The sequence below is a fragment of the Antechinus flavipes genome, chromosome 4 (assembly GCF_016432865.1).
Source record: "Antechinus flavipes isolate AdamAnt ecotype Samford, QLD, Australia chromosome 4, AdamAnt_v2, whole genome shotgun sequence".
NCBI lineage: Eukaryota > Metazoa > Chordata > Mammalia > Dasyuromorphia > Dasyuridae > Antechinus > Antechinus flavipes.
In genome coordinates, this window is record NC_067401.1 from 107997511 (window position 1) to 108023691 (window position 26181).

Here is a 26181-nt window from a genome sequence, read left to right on the forward strand (position 1 = left end):
TAAGTGGATGGTGGGTGGGTGGTATCTACTCATGAAGAATCAATATGATAAGAGTTAAATGAGTGCTGAGCACTATGTGGGGGCAAAAAATAAAAACCAAATGATTCCCTGTTGTTTGGAGACTGACAAAATAAATCATGGAATTTTCAGGTACACCTCATTTCATAGCATTTCACTTTATTGCATTTGTGAGGTTTTTTTTAAAATTACAAATTGAAGATTTGTGACAACTTCATGTCAAAAAAATCTATTAACACAATTTTTCCTATAATACATGTTCACATTAAATCTCTTTTTTAAAAAATTTTATTTTTTTAAATAACTTTTTATTGACAGAACCCATGCCAGGGTAATTTTTTACAGCATTATCCCTTGCACTCACTTCTGTTCCGATTTTTCCCCTCTCTCCCTCCACTCCCTCCCCCAGATGGCAAGCAGTCCTATACATGTTAAATAGATTACAGTATATCCTAGATACAATATATGTGTGCAGAACCAAGCAGTTCTCTTGTTGCACAGGAAGAGTTGGATTCAGAAGGTAGAAATAACCCGGGAAGAAAAACAAAAATGCAAGCAGTTTATATTCATTTTCCAGTGTTCTTTCTTTGAGTGTAGCTGCTTCTGTCCATCCTTGATCAATTGAAACTGAATTAGATCTCTTTATTGAAGAGATCCGCTTCCATCAGAATACACACATTAAATCTCTATGTCACACTTTGGTAATACAATATTTCAAACTTTTTGTATTATTATATTATGGCACTTTTTGATGTTACTTTTGTAGTTGTTTGGGAACACCACAAACCACACCTATGTAAGGTGAGAACCTAACTGATAAATGTGGTATGTGTTTTGACTGTTCCACCAACTAACTCTTCTTTCCTCTTTATTCCCTGAGAAACAGCAATATTGAAATTAGGCCAGTAAATAACTCTACAATGGCCTTTAAGTGTTCAAGTGAATTGAAGTCAATCAATAAAGCAAAATTCATTGTCTTATTTTAAGAAATTGCCAAAGTCACCTCAGTCTTCAGCAATCACCACTCTGATCAGTCTGAAGTTATCAACATTGAGGCAAGATCCTCCACCAGCAAAAAGATTGTGACTCACTGAACTCTCAGACGATGGTTAGCATTATTTTTTAGAAATAAAGTATTTTTAATTAAGGTATCTTCTTTTTTTTTAGACAATATTGTACATGTAATCAACTATTATATAATATAAATATAATTTTCATATGCACTAGGACACCAAAATATTTTTTATGATTCACTTTATTGTAATAATTATTTTACTGAAGTGGTCTGGAACTGAACTGGCAATGTTTCTCTTTGAGGTATGCCTGTAAATATAATGGAATATCATTGAACCATAAGAAACATTGAATATGAGAATTCAGAGAAATATGCATACACTTATATGAACTGATGAGTTGTTAAGCAAACAGAAGCAGGAAGAAATCACATGCAGCAAGATTATTAATATAATAAATAATCTTTTCCTAAAATTAAATCAAGGTTAATTATCATGATCAATATTGGTCCCAGAGAAGAGATAAGAAAACTTTTATTTCTCTTTTTTCACTGGAGACTTAGGTATAGAATATTGCTCCTATTACAAAGCATAGTCTATTGGATTAATTTTACTATTTTTTGTTACAAGGGTAATGGGGTCTCCAAAATTCACTTGATGAAACTGCAGGATGCAAAATGTAAGACACAGAGTTTCTGAGGCATAATAAGGTTTACCACTTTTAGAATTCAACTGGTTACATTGGTGGGGACTAATAGAGAAGAGCTTAAACCTCATTATCTTTGTTGTCTGTTCCTTGTAGACAGTAAGAGAAGTTCATTAAGAGAATTAGGGGGACTCAAATGATGAGAGGTCCCTTGATAAATCCCTGGCTACACAAGAAAATGCAGAAGAGTGAGGAGGAGCCTATATGGAAATGACAATGAGATTGAAACAAAAGGTATCAAATCACTAGAGCTACTTCATCTCTTCTTCTATCTGTAGATGTAATATATGAGATATACATATATAAGATATGCATACATATATACATATATGATATACATATACATATAGCTTACTTCTCTTTATCTCTATATATAGTATCTAAGATATACTTATATATATTTATGTACATATAAAATAATATATCTAGAAAAAAAGAATATATAATAGCATATAATATATAGACATCATATGTGATATTGTTATTTGTTCTTCATTTTCAAAAGGACCAATGATATTGCAAAGTGATGTCTTGACTGTTGTGTAAAATGAATTTAAGTGAGTCACAGCTGCACAAACTAGTCAGCCTCTTTCATAGTCACTGAAGTCCACTCATAGTCATTGAAGTCCACTGGCAAGACAAAAGTCAGGATAATTAGTGATGGCCCATGATCCTGGCATCTTTGATGCCTGACCAAGCTCTAAGTGCTCCACAAGGCTTGATTCAACTACTTTCACTGCTGTTAAAAGCAAATTGTTCTCTTTTGCCAGTTCCACTAAAGAATGATGGATCTGGAGTAGAAAGCTCTGGTTTCCAAGTCTATATCTGATACTGATTCTATGATCATTGTCAATTTTCTTCACTTCTTATTTATGAATCTCCATATCCTCATTTGTAAAATGAATTTCATTTGCACTAAACACTGTGGAGGGTCATTGTATAGAAAAAAGCTCTGCAAACCGAAAAGTACTATAGAAATATGAGTTTGCTGTTATCATACTCGGGACCAATCCTTAGCAAAATCAAGGCATCATTAAAGTGGCTCTTTGGGGCCTTCAACTTTTTCTTGTACACATATCCCATCTCTTATTTGGCTCAAAATATCCTGAAGCTTTCTCTTTCTGCCAGCCTTCCAAATAGAATAAAAAAGTATTATGAGTCCCTTAGAAATGATTATGAAAACAAGACATCACTTTTTCGTAATCCCTCTTATGGGAAGCTCTCCTTATCAGTGATGATGTGAGCCTTGGCCTATGTGAAGAACAGGGATGGGTTATTGAGAAGCAAGAGAGATTCAGCTTTCATGAGTCCCCTTTCAATCTCCCTTGGTACTCTTCAAGAATGGAGTTGTTTTGAATGCTTCTGGCTTCTAGTCTCACGAGAGAAAGATGGAAGGGGCTAATACTACTTCAGATTGCTAAAGGAAAAGGCTCTGGGAAGTACAGCAGGATCAGGTGGTCTCTATCATGGCCCCTTTTCTACCTTGTTACGCTAGAGACTCCAGGAAAGTTTCTCCTTGAGGAATTCAGCACATTTTCTCTTGGCTGAGCGGAGTCACCTAATTCCCAATGGGAGAGTACTTTCACTGTGCAGTCTTTGTCATATATTCTCTTATGTGTACTTTCTGTGATTTCTATTTTAATGCTGATTTGAATAGATGAATTTTCTTTGTTATTTTGTTATGTGCATTCATTGTGGAAGTGGAATTTGGTGAGAAAGGGGTCAAACCATGGATATAGATCTTGGGGTCCTCCTCTCCCAAATGACAAGGAACCTAATCATGTCCCTAGATTAATACTACTTGAAGGCTGACAGATACACTTCTGGCCTGGTACCCTCTCTCTCTGGGGAAAACCGAAGACCAGTCTTAGGCCTCAATGTCTTGCTTGACCTCCTGGTAGTAATTCACTCCTTCCTTTGAGAAGGATAGGGAGAGAAAAGGCTAGAGATGCTTATTCTGCTTCTTTTCAAACCACACAATGATAGCCCTCACCTCTCCTTTGTGTATGGAGCTCTTTCCTACATTAAAAAAATAATTTATCAAAATGTAAAATTCTGCTCTACAATTTCTACATCCTAGGTCACCCATTCTTTGTTTCTCCCTTCTTCCTCTCTCCCTACTTTATATTCCTATAACTAAACCAGTTCTTCCCCAAACAAATTAGGTAAAACTAAGGAAATTAATAATTCAGACATACTGTCCCAAGAAAAATCTAATCTTATCACTGATCCTTTTTTTTTTTTTCTTTCTGCTGGTATTGTCAGTGAAATGTTGCATTATTCCTGCCCAAAAGCTATGGTTCACTCCAGGGCAGTCTTGGCTTTTTCAGTTCAGCCTTCCATCAAGTAGTCATCTACTCACTCCTGGACCATTAATTCCTGATGAGCCTTCTAGTCCCTCAATACCATCTAGAGCCTTGATACCCTGGCACTGTCCTCTCAAACACTGAAGCCTGACTCATAAAAAAAAGCCTTCCCATTCTTCATTTCCTTTCTCCCTCTTCCACTCAATGAGATTGTTCATATTTATTGCACACCTAAGACTAATCCTCCATTTCTTTACTATACTCTGAGTAGTTTTCAACCATTCTTGATTTCAAGTAGGTCTGGAGGCTACTTCCTTATATCCCTAAATAGACTAGAGGTTTGAAAGCCTTTTTCTTAGAGCACATAGATGCATATTTTCTTTCCTGTTGAGACCTACCACTTCCTCCAAGCCCAGACAAAGAGGATCTGAAACTCATTGACACTGGCATTAATGAGTGATAATAGCATGTACTCTGAGAGGACCCAAAGCCTTAAGTCAAAGGGATGGCCACGGTGGGGTTCAGGCTTTGCCTCGGGATGATGGATGATGTGTGGAGTGTGTGCAGTACTTCCCCTACAATCACATGCTATAGAAGCAGTTTTGCCATTTTTACCCACCAAGTTTTGTGTTTTTTCAAGACTCCAATTTTTATACTTATTATTTTACTATCTTTGAAATATATTTAGGAGTACATTGGAAGTTATCAAAATAACACAACAGAATCTCAAAATTAGAATCTCATTAATTGGCTTTCTGGAAAAACATACATATACTTTTAAAGTTTAATTTACTTTATTAATATTTTTTCTATCACTTTTGTAAGTTTAGAAAATCAGCAAAGCAAAAAATCAAGGCCAGATATGTAGTGTTTGCCAGCCTCAGAAACTTACTACTTATGTGATCCTGAGAAAATTATTGAACTTTTGTATTTCTCAGTTTATGTCTCAGTTTCCTCAACTATTAAAAAGGAAATAATAATAGCACTTACTTCCCAGAGTTGTTATGAGGATCAAATGAGATAATATTTGTAAAAGTGCTTAGAACAGTAGCTGCATGTAGTATTGTTGAATCATTTAAGTTGTGTTCAACTCTTCATGATCCCATTTGGTATTTTCTTTCCTTTTAATTAATTAATTGATTAATTTAACCATTTGGTATTTTCTTGGGAAAGATACTGAAATAAGTTGCCATTTCCTTGCCTAATTCATTTTATATGTGGGGAACCTGAGGTAAACAAATTTAAATGACTTGCACACAGCTAGTGTCTGAGTCTGGATATGAACTCGGGAAGATGAGCGTTCTTGGCTCCACACCTGGTACTCTGTGCACTGTGCCATGTCACTTATCTATAAAGATAAATTCATTACCTTTCCATTCTAACCTTCTCTCCACCAAACTGAATGACTTCCATTCCCCCCCCGCCCCACTCTTCTAAATTGTAGTCTTGGCATTTTAAAAACTATTCCTTTTCCCTCTCCCTATCTCCAGCTAATCACTAAATCTTGCTTTTCCTATCTCCATAGCATCTCTTCTCTCTACTCATGGTGCTGCCATCTTAGTTTAGGACCTTTTTATCTCTTGCCTGGATGATTGTAATGACTTTCTAATTGGTCTTCTTGACCAAGCTCTCCTCACTCCAATCCATCCTCCACAAGCTGCCAAAGGGATAAAGTGATCTTCTATAAGCACAGATATGTCAATGTCTCTCTCTTGGTATGTTTTAGTGGCTTCCTATTGTTTCTGGGATTATACAGAACAGCCTTAGTCTTCCCAGCTCTGGAAACAAACTCGAAGGTCTCTTCCAGACTTAAATCTATGACTCTGTTGTTGAATGATTACATCAAGACGTACTCTTCTACCTACTAATCTTTTTTGATGCTAAAGGTGCATTGCTACACATCAGTATCCTAACTCTGAATCAACAGCATTTAAAAGTATTATTTTCAACTTATTACTTGAATAGTCTCCATAATAAGGCTTTGATAGCATCTTGATATATGAGTATTTGTGACTATTCTAGTATATTAAATACAACATATTGAAAAATTCAATTATGTCATCAGAAACTAAAAACAATAGTTTTTCCATCAGTAAATTCCAGAAATAGGAATATCCAAAATTAAAATTTTGGGTAGGAATTTTCCAGGTAGAACTCTATAGTATATGTGGTATACAAATAGAATGTGGTAGATTAAACACAATGTAGACCCTAGCACATTTCTCATTTATGACATCTGAATTAGTTCCCTTAGGTTCCAGATATTTTGTGAATGATTAGCTTCTCAAAATATAGTTTTCAATCTTCCACTCACATGCCTTATTTTTACCAATTGGTCATAGGGCATGTTTAGTTCATAATAAAGACATTTTAATTAAAGTCATTTAAGTAAAACAAAATAAAATGTACTGACTAAAACCCTTGAGTTCACTATCCTGTAAATATCTCCTCAGTGGGAAGAATGTTCCTTTCTAGCAATTATGTATAGGGCATCCACACATGGGAACAGACATGGGTACCATCATTACCAGCACCACCCATAATAATTGCTAACATTTACATGAACCTCCAAGATTTGCAAAGTGCTTCATGTATATTACCTCACTTGAAAAGATACCCATACAGGAAACATGTGGGTAAAGTTATGTGGGTGCAGGCAACATCATGCCTCCAACATCAGCAAAAAGGCTGATGCCTCATTCTTCTCTCTGCTAGACAACTTCCTCACCAGGCATTGCTCACTACAGCTGCATAACAGCTTTGCTCTCCACTGCTTCCCAACCAAGTGATCTTATTATCCACGTCAGCTAATTGTCAATTCTGACTATTTTTAGAGTTACCTAACACTCCTTATAGTATTAACTATGTATGTACTGGTTATAGCTCTTTCATGAATTATCCATCCCTCAGGGGTGCTATTGAGAGTTCCTCTTTCAGTCTCTTTCTGTACTTCAGCTACAGTTATAGCTATAGATACAGAAATAGAAATCGATGTAGATCTAGATATAGATTTACCTATAATTTTACCTAATAATAGATGTCTATTTCTATGTTCTACATAGATCTAAATATAATATATCTACATATTTCTATTCATATGAATAGACAAGTAAAAAGAGAACCCTGAACATAGATAGATATCAAGATCTCCTATATGTATTATTATATAATGTATTAACTATATAATCTATCTATTGATAAAGATAGAGATTTCTTTATGTAAAATATGTAGTCTTATATATAAAAAATCTACCTTTCCAGATAATTTTATATAGAGTATATTACAAACTATATTGTCTATCTATAAATAGATATAATGATCTAGTTATAGATAGATGATATAATATATGATATATAGATATCCAAAGACAATCTATAGCTAGAGATAGAGATCTCTATATTACATAGACTATATTACATACATCATCAATTTATACACTATAGAGAATATATCATCTATATATAGAGAGATCCATATTCATTATTATATCCAGAATATATTACATATGCTTATCTATCTACCTTTAAGGTGCTAGTTTTATGGCTTCTCTAGCTACTGAAGATACCATACTTAATATTCCTTTCATTGCCAGAAATGACTATAGCTTCTCAGTCACTATCCTCACCTAATGGTTATTTCTCTTCTCAAGACAGATGTTTTAGCCAGGAGCTGTAAAGATCTCTCTTATCTTTCCAGCCACACTTTCCACTCTGCCAATAGCTTGGAAGCTTTCTTCTCCTCAACTAGCTCGGTTCCCCCCCCTCCCCTCCCCTATGTTTAGCCAAATTTCTCCGCCAATAGCTAGGAAGTTCTCTTCTCCCCAGCCAGGATGCACCAGAAGTTATAGAAGCTTAGCATACAATCAGGTCTGCTCTTTGGACTCTTTTTACATCAAGCTTATGATCTGATGAAGCAGATTTAAAAGATTCCAAGTTCATAGTTATTTTGCCCTTGCAAATTTAATTATGAAATATACGAATAGGTCATGATTATGCCCCTTAGTAAAAGAGAAAAAACTCAAAGTGAATTGGAGATTGGGTTTTTGGCTCTGATCTAGGAAAGATCACTTTCTCTTGAATGGCTCTTGGAATTGTTTTATATTATAAACCCAAAGACACAAAGAAATGCAAGGATGGAGTCAAAATATGTGACTGTGAGAAATAAAATGAGTCAGGTGCCATCTTTCAAAAAAGTTTTTTTGTTACTGGTTCAGTACAAGTTCTATACTCAGTATAGGCTGAGTGAGGTAAAGAGAGCTTCAAATTAAATGAGGAGATTAGTTGAATAACTTGGCTATCTTAACATCTGCTTAGAAACAGATTTAAAATACATCTTTCTTAAATAAGTCAGGAAAAGGGGATAAAGACCATGATTTCTTCTGATTCTGTTTTTACCTCCTGGTACACCCTAACCCCTTCAGTGAGTTCCACAATAGATTAAAATAAAGCCTGATATCTTGTTGCTCCAGGTTTCTGGGAGGTGAGAAATCAAGGAGAAAAAGATGTGATTATCTTTACTACTCTGCTGTCCCAAATACTCACACCTCTCTTCCGCTCTCTCTATTTTCCTGCCTTCTTGAGAACTCTCCTGTTAGTTCAATTCTACCCTTAAGTCCTGTTCTTGAATTAAGTTTCTCTCTTCTGTAGCTGGAAAGAAACATAACATCTTGGATCTATAGCATCTCTTTAGCTCCTTGCAAGATGGCCAGTGTAAGACTTGCTGGTAAAACTTGTTACATTGCAATTTTTCTGTAAGGTATTTCCTAACTTCTTTTCACTGCTTTATTTTCTGTCTTCCTTGGGTTTCTCAATTCAACTATCACTAAACTCATGGTGGGAAATCATTTTACTTTTTAGAACTCATAACACTGTGCCCTCTGCCCTACCTTCTACACCCATAGTTTTGCTTCTTCAAATGGAAAAGCAATAGAGAAATAGAAATTGTGACAAGAAAACTGTTTTAACTACACCCTAGCAAAATAGCAACTATGGTGTTGACTAGAGAATTTTTGAAGAACATACTTTTGTCTCACATTTTTTAGCAACACATTACAGTTGATATACTTCTCTCCATCTCTTTCCCTCGCTCCCTCTCTCTCCCCCTTTTTGCTCTCATCATCTTCTGTATCTCTCTTTCAACTTCTTTTTTTCTTTCCCCTCTCTTTTTATTGTCTCTTTTTTGCCTTTTTCTTTCTCTATATTTCTCTACTTTCTTTCTTGTTTCTCTCTTTTCTTTCATTATTTCCTTCTCTCTGAGAAATCCATTATCAACAATACTTTACTAAGACTTATTATATACCAGAAAATATTCTGGATACTGGAGATATAAAGAGAAATAAAACAGAACTCAGCTTCAAAGAGTTTACATTCTAATGGAGGAAACAATTTAAACATGGACATATATATATGCAAAGTAACCTCAGTGGAAAAGAGCCTATTAGCTGGAGAGAGGAGAAAAAAAGCCTATTGCAGAAAATAGTACTTGAGTTGAGTCTTAAAGGAAATCATGAGTTCTAAGAGCCAGAGTGAGGAAGGATAGCATTTTAGGAATGTGGATTCAATATAAAGGTCTAACTATAAGAGACAGAATGTTGTGTATAAAGGATGTCAAGGAGGCCATTATAGATGGAATGAAAAGGGCAAGTCAGGGAATAATTTCAACTGTCTGGAAATTAATGAAATACTATAATGCAATCAAGGATGGTTAAAATGAGAATTGTCAAGAAGTGAGAAAAGTTTGATATGAAATCCTATGGAAAAAATAGATAAGTGTGAGACCAGTCAAGGCACACAATGACATTAACCAAGTCCGACCTGAATTACTTTCAGTATTCTAAATCCATGATCCTCCAGCTCTGCAAAAAGAACAAGGCATATTTTTCTAATTCTGCTCTGGCCACAAACATTGAGAGTCTTTCCTTCACAGATTGATATTCTTATGATGTAAATTAGGCCACTTTTTGTCCCAATTCTTACCTAGCCCTTAGTCATTGAATGGACATTGTCTCAGACAAACTGAGGCTCAGGAGAGACCTTACTTTAATTTAGAAAACCCAAGGTCATCTATTGCATCTTGGGCCATTGCCAGTCATTTTGACTATTGTCTCACCACTGGACTTTGACCACTATGGAGGAGAGTGTGAAGATGATGATTTTGTCTATCTCTTTGTTACTTAAGTCCAATTCATGTGCAAGTCAAAACATCCTCTTCCAGAATGAAGGATGAACAACAGCAACAACACAAATGACTACAACTTTTTCAAAGTAGCAGTAGTAGAGGATGCAGAAGAAGGAAAAACTGATAGGTTATCATAGATACTTTCAAGTGAAAGTGGTAAATGTTAAATTTCATTGGTTTTGTTATTATTTAAAGCTAAATACATGATCATTTATGTAGAAGTTAAAAAGGGGATAAAGAAATCACATAAAGATGCTTTCACTATATGTGATGTTATCATTGGTGTCATCTTATAGAATCATACATTTAGAGCTGGGAAGGAGCCTAAATGTCATCAAGTCTAATCCCTTTAATTTTACAGAAGATGAAAATAAGGTCAGTGATAAGCAATTTTCAAATGATTTGTCTAGGGTTGCATAGCTATTTAATATTAAAAGTCAGGGTTCCTTCTCAAGCCTCTCTGGCTTCAGGTCCAACACTCTATCTGCTTTCCCACAAGGACTCTTTCTTTGGATATGGTCACCCTTTGCTTTCTTACCAATCCTGGTGGTATTTCACTTTAGCAGGTCAATGGATAAAATGGTTGTCCTTTATTCAATGTGTTTGCTATTGTCCAGTCTACTCTAAAAGCTCCCCATGGCAACAAAGAATAGAAAGTAAGGTTAGAGGTCTTGAGTTTGATTCCTGCTCTGTCACAAGCACATAATCTTGGAAGGTCATTTTATGATTTTGAAACTTGGTTTTCTCATCTGTAAAATGGGGATATATGCTTATATTGTCTACTGAGAAATGTGTAATGAGGAAAATGATTTGGAAAGTGCTTTACAAAGAGGAGCCAGAAATAGAAGATTATTTTTAAGTTTTATTCCTTCTAAATAATCTGTGTATAGTTATATCTTTGGGGATGAAATTGATGATATACGAATTTCTTTGTAAGTCTGTAGGTAAAGTTTAACTGGGATGGAGAGTATGTGGACCCACAACACACATCAATTATTGTAGACTTTAAAATTTTAAGTACCCTAAACTAAAGGGTCCAGAAATTGGATGGAGCCACATATGGGGAATGAGATCTTGGAAAGAGGAATTGGGCCTTCTGATCCTTGGTAAGGGAATGTCTGAGACCAGAAGGATTTAAATCAAATCTAAGGAGAGCATCTAGGGAAATAGCTAGACTAAGACATAACTATAAAGCTTGAGGGAAGACTAGTTGTGATATAAGCAGAATCTTCTTTCACTATTTGCTTATATCTTTGGTATTATCTGCCAATCCACACTTTCCTCCTTTCCACCTCTGCCTAAATACCAAAATGACTTGGACCTGGAATGACTGAATTACTTATGATATATGAATGTGATGGAATACTATTGTTCTATAAGAAATTACGTACAGGCTGATTTCAGAAAAGCCTAGAAAGACTTACATGAACTGATACTTAGTGAAACAAACAGAAACAGGAACACATTGTACATAGCAATATTGAGATTGTGTGATGGTCAATATGATGGACTAGCTCTTCTCAGAAATTCAGTGATCCAAGGCAATTCTAATAAACTTTAAATGGAAAATGCTATATGCATCCAGAGAAACTATGGAGACTGAATGTGGATCTAAGCATATTATGTTCCCCTTTTGTTTCTTTCTTTTTTAAAATTTCTCCTAGCTTTTCTTTTTTGTTCTGATTTTTCTTTCCTAACATGACTCATATGGAAATACATTAAAAATGAGTGTACATGTATAACCTATATAAGATTGTTGCTAGAGTGGGAAGGAAGGAGGGAAAGGAGGGAATAAGAAAAAAAGTTGGAGCAAAAAAATCTTGCAAAAATGAATTTTGAAAACCATCTTTTCATGTAATTGAAAGATAATACATTATTTAAATTTTTTAATGACTTGAATCTGTTGAAAAGAGAGGAGTAGTCTTTGTGTGAAGTATCAGAAAGATGTCCCTGAGTTTGGGGATGCTCTGAAATATAGGACCAGATTAAATTACAGGACAAGCCTTCAGTCTTTGTATCAGCCTCAACAGATGATCTATGAGGCAATGTGATGGGGCACTAGTAAATGATTTGGTCATCCTGAGTGTGAACCCTTGAAATGCCTGGGGATTATTCCCCATAAGGATGCTATCCCTGCTCATTCCCAAGGGAGTTGGTGTTCCACTTAATATCTTATAAGCATTAAATGTCTGGTGCATAGTTCTTAAGAAATGCTTTTTGACTTGTCTTGTTGACTCACAGAACACCCAGAATTCTCTTTATCTCTTTTTGGGCTCCTTAGTTTTCAGTGACTTTCTAAAAAGCAATAATTATAGAGTTATTAAATGGTATTATCTCTCAACCAAGGTCTCACATCAGGGAAGAAATTTTCTGAAAGGGATTTGAACAGCCTCCTCCTAGTTTCTCAGGTTACATAGAGGTTCTTACTTCTTGCTTGTCTTCATGCCTCCTTCTTCTCCCTATCTAATGCACTCTGAAACCACTTATTATTTTTAATAACTTCTTCCTACTGAGTTTGGATGGGGTTCTTGGGGGTTACATCTTCTGCTTACAACAGATAGATCACCAAACCACCTCCTCCTGTTTTTAGAGTGCTAGAATAGCAATGACATGGATAGATGGTGGTTGGAGAAAAATAAACATATGATTTTAGGATAAAGATATGATTTTAGGAGCTTGTTTACCATTTCTGAAACAATAAAACAAAAAATACTCATTAAGTTTTTATTATGCACAAAATACTGCCCTAGGCTCAGATTAGTGCTGCCTATTTGCTTCCAAGAGGCAGATGATAGGTATGATAATATAGAGTATTAGCAGAGCTACCAGTGTTATGACTTCAGTGGAAGAAGATATGGAATGCAACCCAGAAGCAATGAATGCTAAGGATGCCTTTCCTGATATCCTAAGTCACTTGATCCCCCCACTCTCCATTCTCCAGATTTACCTTGTGTTGCTGTTGCTCTGTGTGTGTGTGTGTGTGTGTGTGTGTGTGTGTATGATATACAGACACAGAGGAAATTTGGCATAGAATGCCGACCTCACAGCCAAGACACTTGTATTTAAGTTCTATTTAAGACTATATTATGTGGCCTTGGATAAGCCACATAAATTCTCCATGTCACATACAACTAAGTTTATGAATTGTGAAGAAATTGCTGGCCTGTGTTGGTAAGGAGAATATTCTTACCAGAAAGTTTCTTATAGCAACAAAATCATAGGTCTAACCCACATCCCCATCCCCATCTTTATCCCATCCCCACTCTGATCCCTGTTCTTATCCATATTCTTATTGTATATGTACATACAATTTCCCCTACTAGAGCACAAACTACTTGATTATTTCATTTTTGTCTTTGTATCTCTAGCATTAAGTACAGTGTCTGGTATATAGCAGACACTCAATCCAATGCATGTTTATTAAATAAATGAAAACATGTAAGAAGAGTAGGACATGAGATCTGCTTTCAAAATATAAGACTCAAAGACATATGAAAAGTTAACAATTTTGTTGCTGTTCAGTCATTTTTTTTGTCGATCATCTCCAATTCTTCTTAACCCCATTTGGAGTTTTCTTGGCAGATATACTGGAGTGATTTGCCAACAGTTCATTTTCTATATAAGGAAACTGAGGCAAATGGAGTTAAGTAACTTGCTCAAGGTTCCCTACAATATATAGCAATTACCAGATAAGTGGAACAGGTGGTAAGTATGAAAAGTTTCCAGAAAACAGAGAAATCATTATGAGCTGAACTCTTTAGAGAAAATGAAATTTAAGTTTGCCTTTGACAAGTAGGATGGCAAACTTGGAATTAAGAAACCTTGATTTGAGATCTCTTTCTAGTACTCAGATAAGAATATGTATATTAATCTAAAGGACTTATAGAAATGTAAATACTATAATGATTAAATGAGGAACTTAGGTTTTTTTTTTTTTCTCAATGCCTAGCGCAGTGTGAGAGACAAGTATTTATGAATATATGGAAAAAAATTGTGAATGAGTTAAAACAAGAAGGAAAGGAAGACAGAGTATAGATAGGCAGAAAATTAGGAAAGAGCATTTCAGAGGGGAAGCCTAGCTTGAACAAAGTTGGGGAGATTCATGTGGCAAAAGCAGAGGTTTTATGTTGGTGATAAATAGGGATAAAGCTGAAAAGATGGGTTGAACTCAGACTTTTCTCACTAAGAACTGTATCCTGGACTATAGACAATGGAGCCATTGACCTTTTTTTTTTTTTTTTTTTTTTTTAGCTGAAAAGTTAGTAATGAATATTATTTGGGGGAGATTAACCTGATATTAATGTATAGAGTGGATTGAGGGAGGGAGAGATTGAGAGGCAGAGTATCCATTTAGAAGTATATTTCAATAAATCAGGCATGAGGTGACACCCTAAACTAGGGTGACAATACTAGAAAACAGGAAAGATAAGAAGCATGTGGAAGGACTAGTTGTAAGGACATGGTGACTGTCAATGCGAGATCTAGAAGAAAGAGTCATCCCTATTGACTAAAGATTTGAGGTCCGAGATAATTGAATGAATGATAATGACATTGATAGAAATCAAGAAGAAAAGATAGTTTCTTGGGCAAAGGTGATTGATTCATTGTGTACTAAAGTTCAAGAAAGACAAGTTACCTACCTGGCTTACTCCAAGGTCCAAAGAAAAATAGAAGTACAGAAGCAGCGAGTACAATCACAATGAACTGGGTCACAATGAGTCCAAGAGATAAGTGATCAATCTTTACACTTGAGTTGAATGGGGAGGAGAGATTTCTACCTGAGGGATCAGAGTAGAAAAATTGGAAGATGAAGCTATTACCTTAACTGGTGGCACTTGAGATAGTAGAGTCAACCTAATCTAATTTACTTCCAAGTGTAGGTGGTTTTTCTTTAAGGTTATATATGCAAGGTGATGCCTTTCTTTATGAAAAATAAAATACAATATTGATGCAGACCCTATGAGACTATCAAAAGAATGTGCTATCATCTTCCACATTGCAGCCTAAGAATAAGAAAAGGAATTTTGAGAGATTGTCAGGTTAGCAGACATAAAATAGGCTCAGTTTGGAATAAATATTTCTATCTTCTTAGTTTCTATAGATCCTTTAGCCACTAATATATGAAATTCTATATGAAATTATTAGGTGCCTGCTATAGGCAAATAACTTTCTAGCTTTAACAGATAAATTTCCACAGAAATGTTTGATAATTTCTAATTAACATTTCCCTGGGAATCTACTAGAAAAATGAATTTTCCTTTTAAATTTTTTTTCTTTCAAAGAGTAATCACTTTGGATACCTGAGCTCTCTGATTCCCTTGCTAGTCTTATGACCCCATAGAGGTCCCACCCAGGTGAACAAAGACTGTTTGAGACAAACGGAGTGGGAACTCACTTTTCACAATGACGTTTGACATCAGACTGCTGATGGTGCTGATGTTGTTGTCAGCAGTACAGTAATACTTCCCTGCATCATTCTCAGTCACTGTAGGGAGCACAAACTTCTCCTCCAGAGAATGTTGAATCTTCTTTTCCAGACTTGCATTAATGCCCTCTCTGTGCCAGGAGAATGTGATGTTCCCTGTGCCCTGAGCTATCGAGCAGATGAGGACCAGCTTCTCTCCTTCAGTCACTTGCCCCCCAGTAGGTTGGATCTCCATGAGGATGCCAGAGATAGGGATTCCTGGGTAAACACAAGTTGACATATGAGAGCCCTCCATGACTTTGTAGAACGTTAAGGATGACAGGGAAAGCAGCATCCAACTTGGACATGTCTATACAATGGGAATGTAGGGAAACATATAGTAAGGAAAGGAGAAATGGTCTTTTCTATAAATCACTAAAAATATTTTTTCTTCTGAAGTTTGTCTTATTGTAGATGCGAATCTGAACAATAAATTTTCTTAATCAGACAAAAGGTAAATAGGGATTCAATAAGATTAAACTGCTTATATACCTACATGGAAAAGTATTATTTAAAACTTCTAAAAAAATTTTTTATTACCAGGGCAGTTAGGAGGAGTATACATAAACAGAAAGCAGAGTTGTAAATTGAATGTGATGGCATGGTTATCTAAAAAAACAAAGTTAATGTATGAAAATGAATACACTAGAAGAAAGGGAAAGTATAGAATGGGTTAAATTATCTGACATATAAAGACCTGAAAGAGATTTTACTGTGGAGGAAAAAATGGGAGAAACAGAATGGGAAGCACATGAATCTTACTCTCATCAGAACTGGCTCAAAGAGGGAATAATATACTTAGTTATGGGTAGAAACATCTCACCATATAGGAAAGTAGGAAGGGAAGATGATAAAAAAAGAGGAGCTGATGGAAAAGAGGGCATTTTGGGGAGAAAAAGTCAGAAGCAAAATACTTTTGAGAATTGACAGGGTAAAAGGAGAGGGGAGGAAATAGGATAAAAAACAGGGAAATAGAATGGAAGAAAAATGCATAATTGATAATCATTACTGTGAAAAAAATTTACAATAAGTTTCTCTGATAAAACTTCATTTCTCGCACATAGAAAGCTGAATCAAATTTGTAGAAATAAGAGCCTTTCTTAATTGATAAATGGTCAAAAGATATGAACAGGTGGTTTTCAGAAGTAATCAAAGCCATTTATAGTCATAAGAAAGAAAATGCTTTCAACCATTATTGACAAGAGAAAGGCAAATTAAATCAACTCTGACTTACCAAATCTCACCTGTGAGATTGGGTAATATGACAGAAAAGAAAAGTGACAAATACTGGAGAGAATATGGGAAAAATAAAACACTAAGGTACTATTGGTGAAATTGTATAGGTGAAATTGTATACTGATTCAACCATTGCATCCCCTTTAACCATAGAAACCATTACTAGGTATGTATCTCAAAGAGATTTTTAAAAAGGAAGAGGACCTATGTGTACAAAAATATTTATAGTAGCTCTTTTAGCAGTGGCATGAATAGGAAAAGAAGGGATTTGCATTAATTGGGGAATGACTGAAGAAGTTGTATATGATTATGATGAAATGCTATAGTGCTTTAAGAAATGATGAGCAGAAAGCTCTCAGAAAAAAAAAAAACATGGAAAGATTCACATGAACTGATGCAAAACATAATCAGCAGAACTAGGAGAACACTTTATTACTGCACACAGTAATAGCAAAATTATATAATGACCTACTATAAATGACTTAATTATTCTCAGTAATACAATGATTAAAGATAATTCTCTAGAACTTAACAATGAAAGGTGCTGTTTATCTCCAAAGAACAGATAGAGCCTAAATGCAGATCAAAGATGCTTTTCTTTTCCTTTCCTTATTTTTCTTAGGATTTTGTTTTTAGTTTGTTTTTTCTTCCACAGAATGACTTAGATAGAAATTGTTTTCCTTCTCAATGAGGGGAGGAAGAAAGAGGATTTAGAACTCAAAATTCGGGATGGGCGAAGAATGTTAAAACTTTTTACATATAATTGGAAAAAAGAAAATGTTAAATTAGAGAAATATATCTTTTTTATCAGGAAAGAGTAGGAAGGGAAAATGAAGTAAAGGAAGGGGAAAGATAAGAGGAAAGGAAGATCATGGGAGACAGTAGTCAGAAGCAATATAAACCTTTGAGGAGAAATAGGGTTAAAAAAGAGAAGAAAGAGAAGAACAAAAAGAAGAAAATATGATGGAAGGAAATGCATAGTTAATAATCCTAACTGTGAATATGAATGAGATGAAGTCATTTTATGAATGACATATGAATGACATTCAGAAAATCAAAGCAAATAGCAGAATGGATTAGAAACTAGAGTTCTACAATGTTGTTTACATGAAATACAATTGGAAAGACACACATATAGAATTAAAAGAAGAGGTTCAAATAGAATTATGTTTCATTCAAAGCAAAAAAGGCAGGACTAGTAATCGTGATCTTGGACAAAGCAAAAGCAAAATTAAACTAAATTAAAAAATAACCAGGGAAATAATTTTGCTAAAAAAAAGTACCAGAAATGGTGAAATAGAATCAATACTGAATATTTATGCAGTACATGGTGTAGCAAGTTATAGGAGTTATAGGAAGAAATAGACAGTAAAACTGTATTAATAGGAAACCTTAATTTGGTATTCTCAGAATTAGAAAAATCTAACCATAAAATGTTATGGGCCAGAAATCTGTACTTGAAACAAGGATTCTTACAAGGTGCTAACTAAGTGGAATTGGTAAGACAATGGTTATCTAGTTTAGCATGATGATTAATAGTTCTCTAGTTCAGTATGATTGATTTAATCTTACAACAAATAATGGTTTCCTAATGATATAATGACTGGCTTATACTTAGTATGATGAATGGATTTAACTGTAATAGAGCATATAAGCTGGGACAAACTCAGCCAAGGTTGGACTGAGAGACACATTCATTCCATTTTCCACTTTTGTGGTAGCTGGAGGCTGGAGCACAAGCTCTCAGACTCAGAGACAGATTCACTCCATCTCACACCACCGTGGTTGGCCTGTCCTGCATTTCCTCCACTGAGACCAAGCTATCCTGGGCCCCAAGCAAGGAGACAATAAAGAATTTGGACTTTAATACCTGGCTATTCTTGTAGTGATTAATCTGCTGAAAGGAAGGCTGGTCCAGAGACTTTCCAGAAAACCAACCAGAACATTAAGAACAAAGTTAAAGAGATGAATAGGATTTTAGAAAAGGTAACGATGACAGACCTCTGGAGAAAATTGAATAGGAATAGAAGAGAATACGCTTTTTCTCAGCTGCATATGACACAGTCATAAAAACTGACCAGGTATTAGGTCATAAAAATCTGACAAGCAAATGCAGAAAGGCAGAAATAATTAAATATAGGACCATAATGCAATGAACATTGCCTTCAATAAAGGACTTTGGATGCATCAATTTAAAATTAGTTAGAAATCAAATAATCTAATCCTAAAGAATGAGAGGATCAAAGAATGAATCATAGAAACAACTAAAAATTTCATTAAAGATAATGAAAATCAACTCTGGCCTCAGACACTTAACACTGCCTAGCTGTGTGATCTTGGACAAGTCACTTAAAGCCAATTGCCTCAGCAAAAAAAAAAAAAAAAGATAATGAAAATAATGAAGCAATATACCAAAATTTAGAGGATATAGTCAAAGCAATTCCAGCTTAAACTTTATATCACTAAGTGCTTACTTCAATAAAAGAGAGAAAGAACAGATCAGTGAATTGGGCATGCAATTAAAAAAGGACTACAAAAAGAACAAAATTTAAGTGTCCAATTTAAAACCAAAATAGAAATCTTGAAAATCAGAGATTAATAAAATTGAAAGTTAAAAAAATTGAACTAATAAGATTAGGATCCAGTTTTATGAAAAATCCTATAAAATAGATAAAACTGATTAATTTGATTAGAAAATAAAATCAAATTATTTTATCAAAAATGAAAGTGGAAATAAAATTAAAACAATTATGAGGAGTTATTTTGTTCAATTATATGCCAATAAAACTGACAATCTAAATGTATGAATATTTACAAAAAGGTTAATTTCACTATTAAAAGGAAATATAATATGTAAATGATTTTTGTTTTAGAAAAAGAAATTGAACAAGTCAAAAATTATTTCCCTAAGAAAAAAATCTCCAGGACCCATATAGATTTATAAATGAAATTTAACAAACATAAAAGGAAAAATTGATTCCAATACTACATAAATTATATGAAAAATGAGGCAAAGAAGGAACCCTAACAAATTCCTTATATGACACGAATATGGTGCTGACACTTAAACCAGAAAAAAAGCAGAAACAGAAAAATGAAATTATAGACTAATTTCCTTATGAATATTGATAACAAAATTTTTAAATAAAAGAGAGAGACTGCAAGAAGACTACAGCAATGTATCACAAAGATCATAAACAATGACCAGGTGGTTTTTAGGCAAGAAATCCAGGCCTAGTTCAACAGGAAAACTATCAGCATAGTTGACTATATCAAATACAAAAACAACAAAAAAATTTATAATTATAACAATCAACGCAAGAAAAGATTTTGACAAAACACAATATTCATTCATATTTAAAATGTTTGCTAGCATAGAAATAGGTGGAGTTTTCCTTAAAATGTCAAATATTATCTATCTAAAACTAAAAGCAAGCATTATCTATAATGGAGATAAACTAGAAGCCTTTCCAATATGATCAAGGGTAAAGTTTATCAGAAAATAATGCTTGCTATAGCAATAAAACAAGAAAAAAGAAATTGAAGAATTAAAAATAGACAACCAAGAAACAAAGCATATTTTCCAATGATATGATAGTATATTTAAAGAGCCCTAGAGAATCAACCAAAAAGGGAGTTGAAACAATTAACAACTTTAGCAAAGTTGCAGAATATAAAATAAATCCACATAAATCATCAGTGTTTCTACATATTATCAATAAAAGCCAGCAGAAAGAAATAGAAAGACAAATTCCATTTAAAATAACTACAGGTAATATAAATCAACAGGGAGTCTTCCTGTCAAAACACTCAGGAATGGGTGCTAAAAGGTATGAAAGGGGGAGAGAATTTAAAACTCTTGAAAATTTTGAAAAAACATTTTAAATTGATTTGTGGGGAGATTGGTCAGGGTGGAATTCATACTGTTTGTTTACAGCAATTTTCTGTTACTTGCCTTTAGCAAGTTATTTACTTATAAGTTTCCTGATGTCTTAATGAAAAGGACCCAGAGGAAAGCTAGTTGGCTATCTCCAATACTACTCCCATCCTCAGGGGGAAGAGGAAAAACACATTACAGAGTATCCCCGGTTCTACCAGGGGTCCTCAAATTTTTTGAATAGGGGGGCAGTTCACTGTTCCTCAGACTGTTGGAGGGCCGGACTATAGTAAAAACAAAAAGTTTGTTTTGTGGGCCTTTAAATAAAGAAACTTCATAGCCCTGGGTGAAGGGGATAATCGTCCTCAGCTGCCGCATCTGGCCTGTGGGCCATAGTTTGAGGAACCCCTGACTGATGCCAGTGTCCTTCCCTCCACTTCTCAAATCCAGGCATGCATCACAGACACTCACTTTTCACACTGATCTTTATGTAGCTGCTCTGTTTCCGAATATTCAAAGTCACAGCTTTTGCCTCACACCAGTATGACCCTGAGTCTTCTATCTGGATGGCTGGAATCTGGAACACATGAGACTTCTTCCAGCCTGATGTGATGACCCTGCCATCTCTGAAGAAGGAGAAGTGCAGTTTGGTATCTGACCTCTGTGGAGAGAGCTGGGTCTCACAGCTCAGCGTTACTGCAGTTCCCTCTGTAGGCTCAGAAGTTACCATTTTCAGCTTTGGAGGTGTGAACAATTCTAGGGAGAAGAAGAAAAGCCAGGACAACGAGTGTCAGAATTCCTGGGGTTATGTCTTATGTTCTCAAGTGAACATATGAAGGGACATACAGATGACTCCATCTCATTTCCCTTCTATGCTCCAACTGTGAGTTCATATTCCTATTATGTGCCTAACCAGCCTTCCACACATAGACCCTGGTTCTGAACAGTCCTTCCCCTTCCTCTTTCTGCCTTCCAGGATTGAAACTCATACCTTGGACTTGAAGGTCTACTTTTCTTGAACTTTTTTCCCAAGGAACTATTATATACGTAAAAACTCCTGTGCAGTGATATTTGCCACTGTAACTTAAGCCAACTCGTGAGATGGAGAAATCAGAGTGTTTAAGGAAATAAGAAAATATCCTTCCATCCTTATAGTATGTCATGTTTGTGATTGTCCCACCACCATCACGTCCTCGGCATCTCAGGACCAATGTGTCTCCTTCAAACACAGAATATGGGGTCTGCAAGATCAGCAGATCTGTAAGAGAACCCAGGAGACATTGGAGATTCAGCTCTCATCTTTCTCCCACATCCTCCTTCCAACTGAATCTAAAGGGACTAATCTGGAGATTATCTGGTATATAATGTAGGATTCAGATTCCCCCCCATGCTTCTCACTTGAACCAAATGTCTCACCATATCTCTTTTCCTGGAACAAGGAGCTTTCCTAAATGATGTTCTCTCAGATAATCCCAATATATTGGCATTGAGAAGGGAGTCCCATTCTTTATTGTGCTACCCTCAGTGGTCAATTAGTCCCTAGCTTCCAAGGAATTTCAGGGTATTCAACTATTTTCTGAATTATTGAAGGTGAGTAGTAGATCCCCGCCCCAGTTCTGCTGCTGCCCCAGCAATATCATATGGCATTCTAGAGCCCCAGTACCTCTTCTCTTGTCCCTCCCTTCCTGAGGAGATCATACTTAGAAACTCTACCCTGAGATTTGGTGAGGCTCTTGGTCCTCACCAGAAGAAACTACCAGGTTCACAGGGTCACTGAGGGCTGAGTCCTGAGTCTGACATCTGTACTCTCCAGCTTGATTAGTCTGAATGCTGACGGTAGACCAAATTCTTTGCAATTGTTGGTTTTTGTACCACCATATTGTGCCTGATGTGAAGGAGTTGATTCCATGGCAAGTCAGAGTCACATTTTCCCCACTGAAGATAGTGGTCCATGGAGGGCTGAGGTGCATTATGGCTTTTTTTGCAATAGCTGTGTAAGAGAAAATAAGAGCATGAGATGAAGGTGTCTGTACACAGTTCTTAGAGTATGGGAAAAATAGGAGAGAAGCAGAGAAATCCTGGACCCTCACTCCCTTGGGATGGAACCCTGAAGCTTGGAGTTCCAGATTGAGGTCCCCTGTCCTGGCCCCTAGCACATACGTAATTAGAAATTTAGTAAAAACCAGAGAAAAGTCCTTTGGCCTCCTAAAATGCTGAGCCTCCTTATGATTCCAATCCAAACCAACAGAAGAAATTAAATATCAAACAAAGATTCAGAGGTTTTTTTTTTTTTTGGGGGGGAGGGAATCAAATGTGCCCAAATGAACCCAAGAGATCAAGACTAATATTGTTTTAATGACAGGCCAGGTACCCAGAAGACTGGGCTGGTTCTGAAGCCTCCTTGGAAATTGATGTCCAAATGAAGTAGACATTCAAGATGTAGTTTATTTCCCACTTGAGTATGTCCAATGCTATTTGTACATGTTATCACATTTCATCCTCCATACAGGTGAAAGAGGTTTTATGATTGTCATTATCACCATTTTACAGAAAATTTGGCTTGAAGCTGAAGTGACTTGTCTAAGCTCACACTGTAGGTAATTTCAGAGTCTAGATTTGAATCTAAGTCTCTTGATTTGAAATCCAATAGTTTTTCCTCTGCAGAAGACCTAAATTTGGATTCTAGTTTGAAACTCGGTGGTCCTGGACACATGATTTCTCCAAATTAGACCTCAGTTCCCTTTTCTGTGAACTGGGATTAACTTAAATCATCTGCAAGATCTTTTCCTGCTCTAAAATGTAACAGTTTATAATTCAAAGACTGGTCCTGTTTGCATTAGGATGCCCCAGGACTACTCCTCAAATCTTCAAAATAATAGATAATTATATCAATGTTCATGTCTGGTGGTAGTGAGGGGAGGTTGAGAGAGAAGAATCCTGAGCAGAAACCTTGGAGGGACTGAGAGTAGCCTGAATCTGAGGCCCAGGGCCAGTCAAGGAAGAGAGCTGGGGCATTGCAGACCTCAACCAAGAGGTACAGAGCAGGCAGGGCAGCTCAGAGAAGCTTCAGTGGTCATCCTGTGGTCCTGAAGAAGACCTCAAAGAGCAAAGAAAAGGGCGACTCACCAATTTGTGTGCTGAACAAACCTGGGGAAGAGAAAAGAGCCAGAAGTTAAATGAAGTGGAAATTCTCAAACTTTTCAGCTTTTCTAACGTCTCAAAAATTCTTTAGATCCCTCAGAGATATTATCAACTTTCTTTAATCTCCTAGCAATACTTAATCTAAAAAAAATATGACTCTTTAAAAAGCCTTTCACAACTTGGCCCTAATCTCTTTTTCCAGTCTTACCATACTGTTTCACAGGCTTTGTATGCGTGATAACTGGCCTGTCTGTTCTTTCCCCTAATATTCATCTCTGGAGTCTCTCCATTGCACTGTTTGTCCCCCATGTTTGCAGTGCATGTCCTCTGCAAATTCACTCATAAAATCCCTCACTTCCTAAGGATTCACCTCAAGCACCCAACTTCAGCATGATGCCTTTTCTGATCCTTCAAAAACTATGCCCTGCCCCCTGAATTCTCTAAATTTTTTTTAACAATTTGCATTTATTTTTAAAGCCATCTAGGTCTGTGTACTTTGACTTACTGATGCATGCAAGGTTTTTGAGAGTTAAAATTGTTTCATTCTTTGCATTTGTATCTTCAGTGACTTGATTGATGCCTGGCATATCTTACATTTTTGAACAAATGTTTATTAATCAATTTACTCATCTTTAAACACTAAACAGATGTTTGGAACTCAAAATTCCAACTGATAGGATTCAATTCAATCCAATAAACATTTATCAATTGCCTATTACATGGTAGTCCCTTTGCTAAGTATTGTGGATACAAAAAAGGGCAAAAGATAGTCTCTGACTTGAAAGAGTTTACAATATAATTGATCCCTTTAAAGGTTTGGACTCTCAAGTCTGATAAACAATGAAATCAAATAGCACAGTCAGGGAAGGGCATTGTATAAAGAGAATAGCTTTTCCCTTATACACACAGGAACTCTGACTTAAAAGCAATGGAGTAGAGTGAAAGGATCTTCACTCTAAGAGTCAAGAGATGTAGGTTCTAGACCAGATTCCCTGCCAATTAAGTGAATTGGGCAAGTCACCTAATCTCTGTGGTCCTCCATTTTCTTCTCTTTAAAATAAAAAGAATGAAACAGAAGGTGTCTTGAAGCCCCATATAATTTTTACACTTAAGTGTATTTCCTAACTGATGTCTAGAAAGAGATTATAGAATCACAGATCACAAATAACTAAATGTTGAGTTGAAAGGGAACTTGGTACTCAACCATAGGTATCTACAAATTATTTGGTTCAATGTAAAATAATCCAATGTTTTGAACTTTTAAAATTAAAAACAAACATATTAGAGACCTAGAAGCTGATGTCAGCAATTTCCCCCCACAATATCAGGGTTGTCCATTTTCCTATTGTTTTTCTAGCATCCCACATTTGCCTAATCCTCATTCTCTTCAACTTTGCACTGGTCCTGGAGCCCGACTTTAAGAAAATACTAAATTTCCTACCTTCTTAAAGGAGATGGCTTTTCTATCTATACCACTTTCCCCAGGGCAGGGGCTTTTATTCTGGGGAAAATATATTCTCAGAAAACTAGGACTCTATCTGGTGCCAATCCAGGTCCCCCTCTGAGTTGTTGTACTCACCAAGGATCAATAGCACTGTCCACAGCATCATGAAGGGTAAGTCTAGAAATACTGGAAGGGGAAATTCTCCAAGCAATAGAAAATGGCTCCTCAAAGATCAGAATCCAGGAGCTTCCAAGATGCTTTTCAAAACAGAGTTGGTAAAATTAGAAAAAGGGAAGTCAAAGAAACTTTCCTCAACTGTGAACCCACATTTCCTCCCCTGTAGACACTGACAATACCGAAGACACTCTATTTGGTAGAACAGTTCAAGTACACATGTCATTCTCTCTCTTTTCCCCTTGGCTTCTAACAATTTTCATCTGTTACACTTCAATAGAACAGGTTTCTTTAGGTCCAGTTTCTTAGAAGAAATTGCCTCAATTTATTCTCTCTAATTTCAGAAAAATTGTAAGACTATGGTACTTTTCAAATCTCACAAAATGATGTCATTTTTGAAAACTAAAGTTAAAAGGATCTCAGAAGTCATGTGTTTAAACATCTCCATTTAATGGAAGCAGAAACTGAGGCTCATAAGTGATGTGACTTGTCCAAGGGCATGCAGAGGTCAAGCCCCAAATCCCTGTCTCCTGACTCTTAATTCATTCCTGCCTAGATGTCATCACACTTATATGACTCAAATTCAGAAAGAAATGTAAAATGTCAGAGAAAAGGGCTAAGAAT

The 26181-nt window shown here is 35.7% G+C and overlaps 1 protein-coding gene across 1 annotated transcript; it reads right to left on the reverse strand.

The window, feature by feature from the left end:
- Positions 1 to 1271: 1271 nt before the first annotated feature.
- Positions 1272 to 25549, reverse strand: LOC127558699 (Fc receptor-like protein 4). The gene is made up of 8 exons (XM_051991940.1): positions 25519 to 25549; positions 23925 to 23945; positions 22543 to 22788; positions 21790 to 22056; positions 21270 to 21554; positions 15617 to 15904; positions 14862 to 14999; positions 1272 to 1341 (listed from the first exon to the last, which is right to left on the reverse strand). The coding sequence occupies exons 1-8, from the start codon at positions 25547 to 25549 to the stop codon at positions 1286 to 1288; spliced, it is 1332 nt and encodes a 443-aa protein (XP_051847900.1). The 3' UTR covers positions 1272 to 1285.
- Between the last annotated feature and the right edge of the window lie 632 nt (positions 25550 to 26181).

What these genes read in the sequence shown, in the direction of transcription:
- LOC127558699 (XM_051991940.1), bottom strand. Translation starts at nt 25,549, where the DNA reads ATGATGCTGTGGACAGTGCTATTGATCCTTG. An exon ending in TTTGTTCAGCACACAAATTG is followed by an intron (nt 22,789 to 23,924) that starts GTGAGTCGCCCT and finishes TCTCTTACACAG; the next exon opens with CTATTGCAAAAAAAGCCATA. An exon ending in CATAAAGATCAGTGTGAAAA is followed by an intron (nt 15,905 to 21,269) that starts GTGAGTGTCTGT and finishes GTGTTTACCCAG; the next exon opens with GAATCCCTATCTCTGGCATC.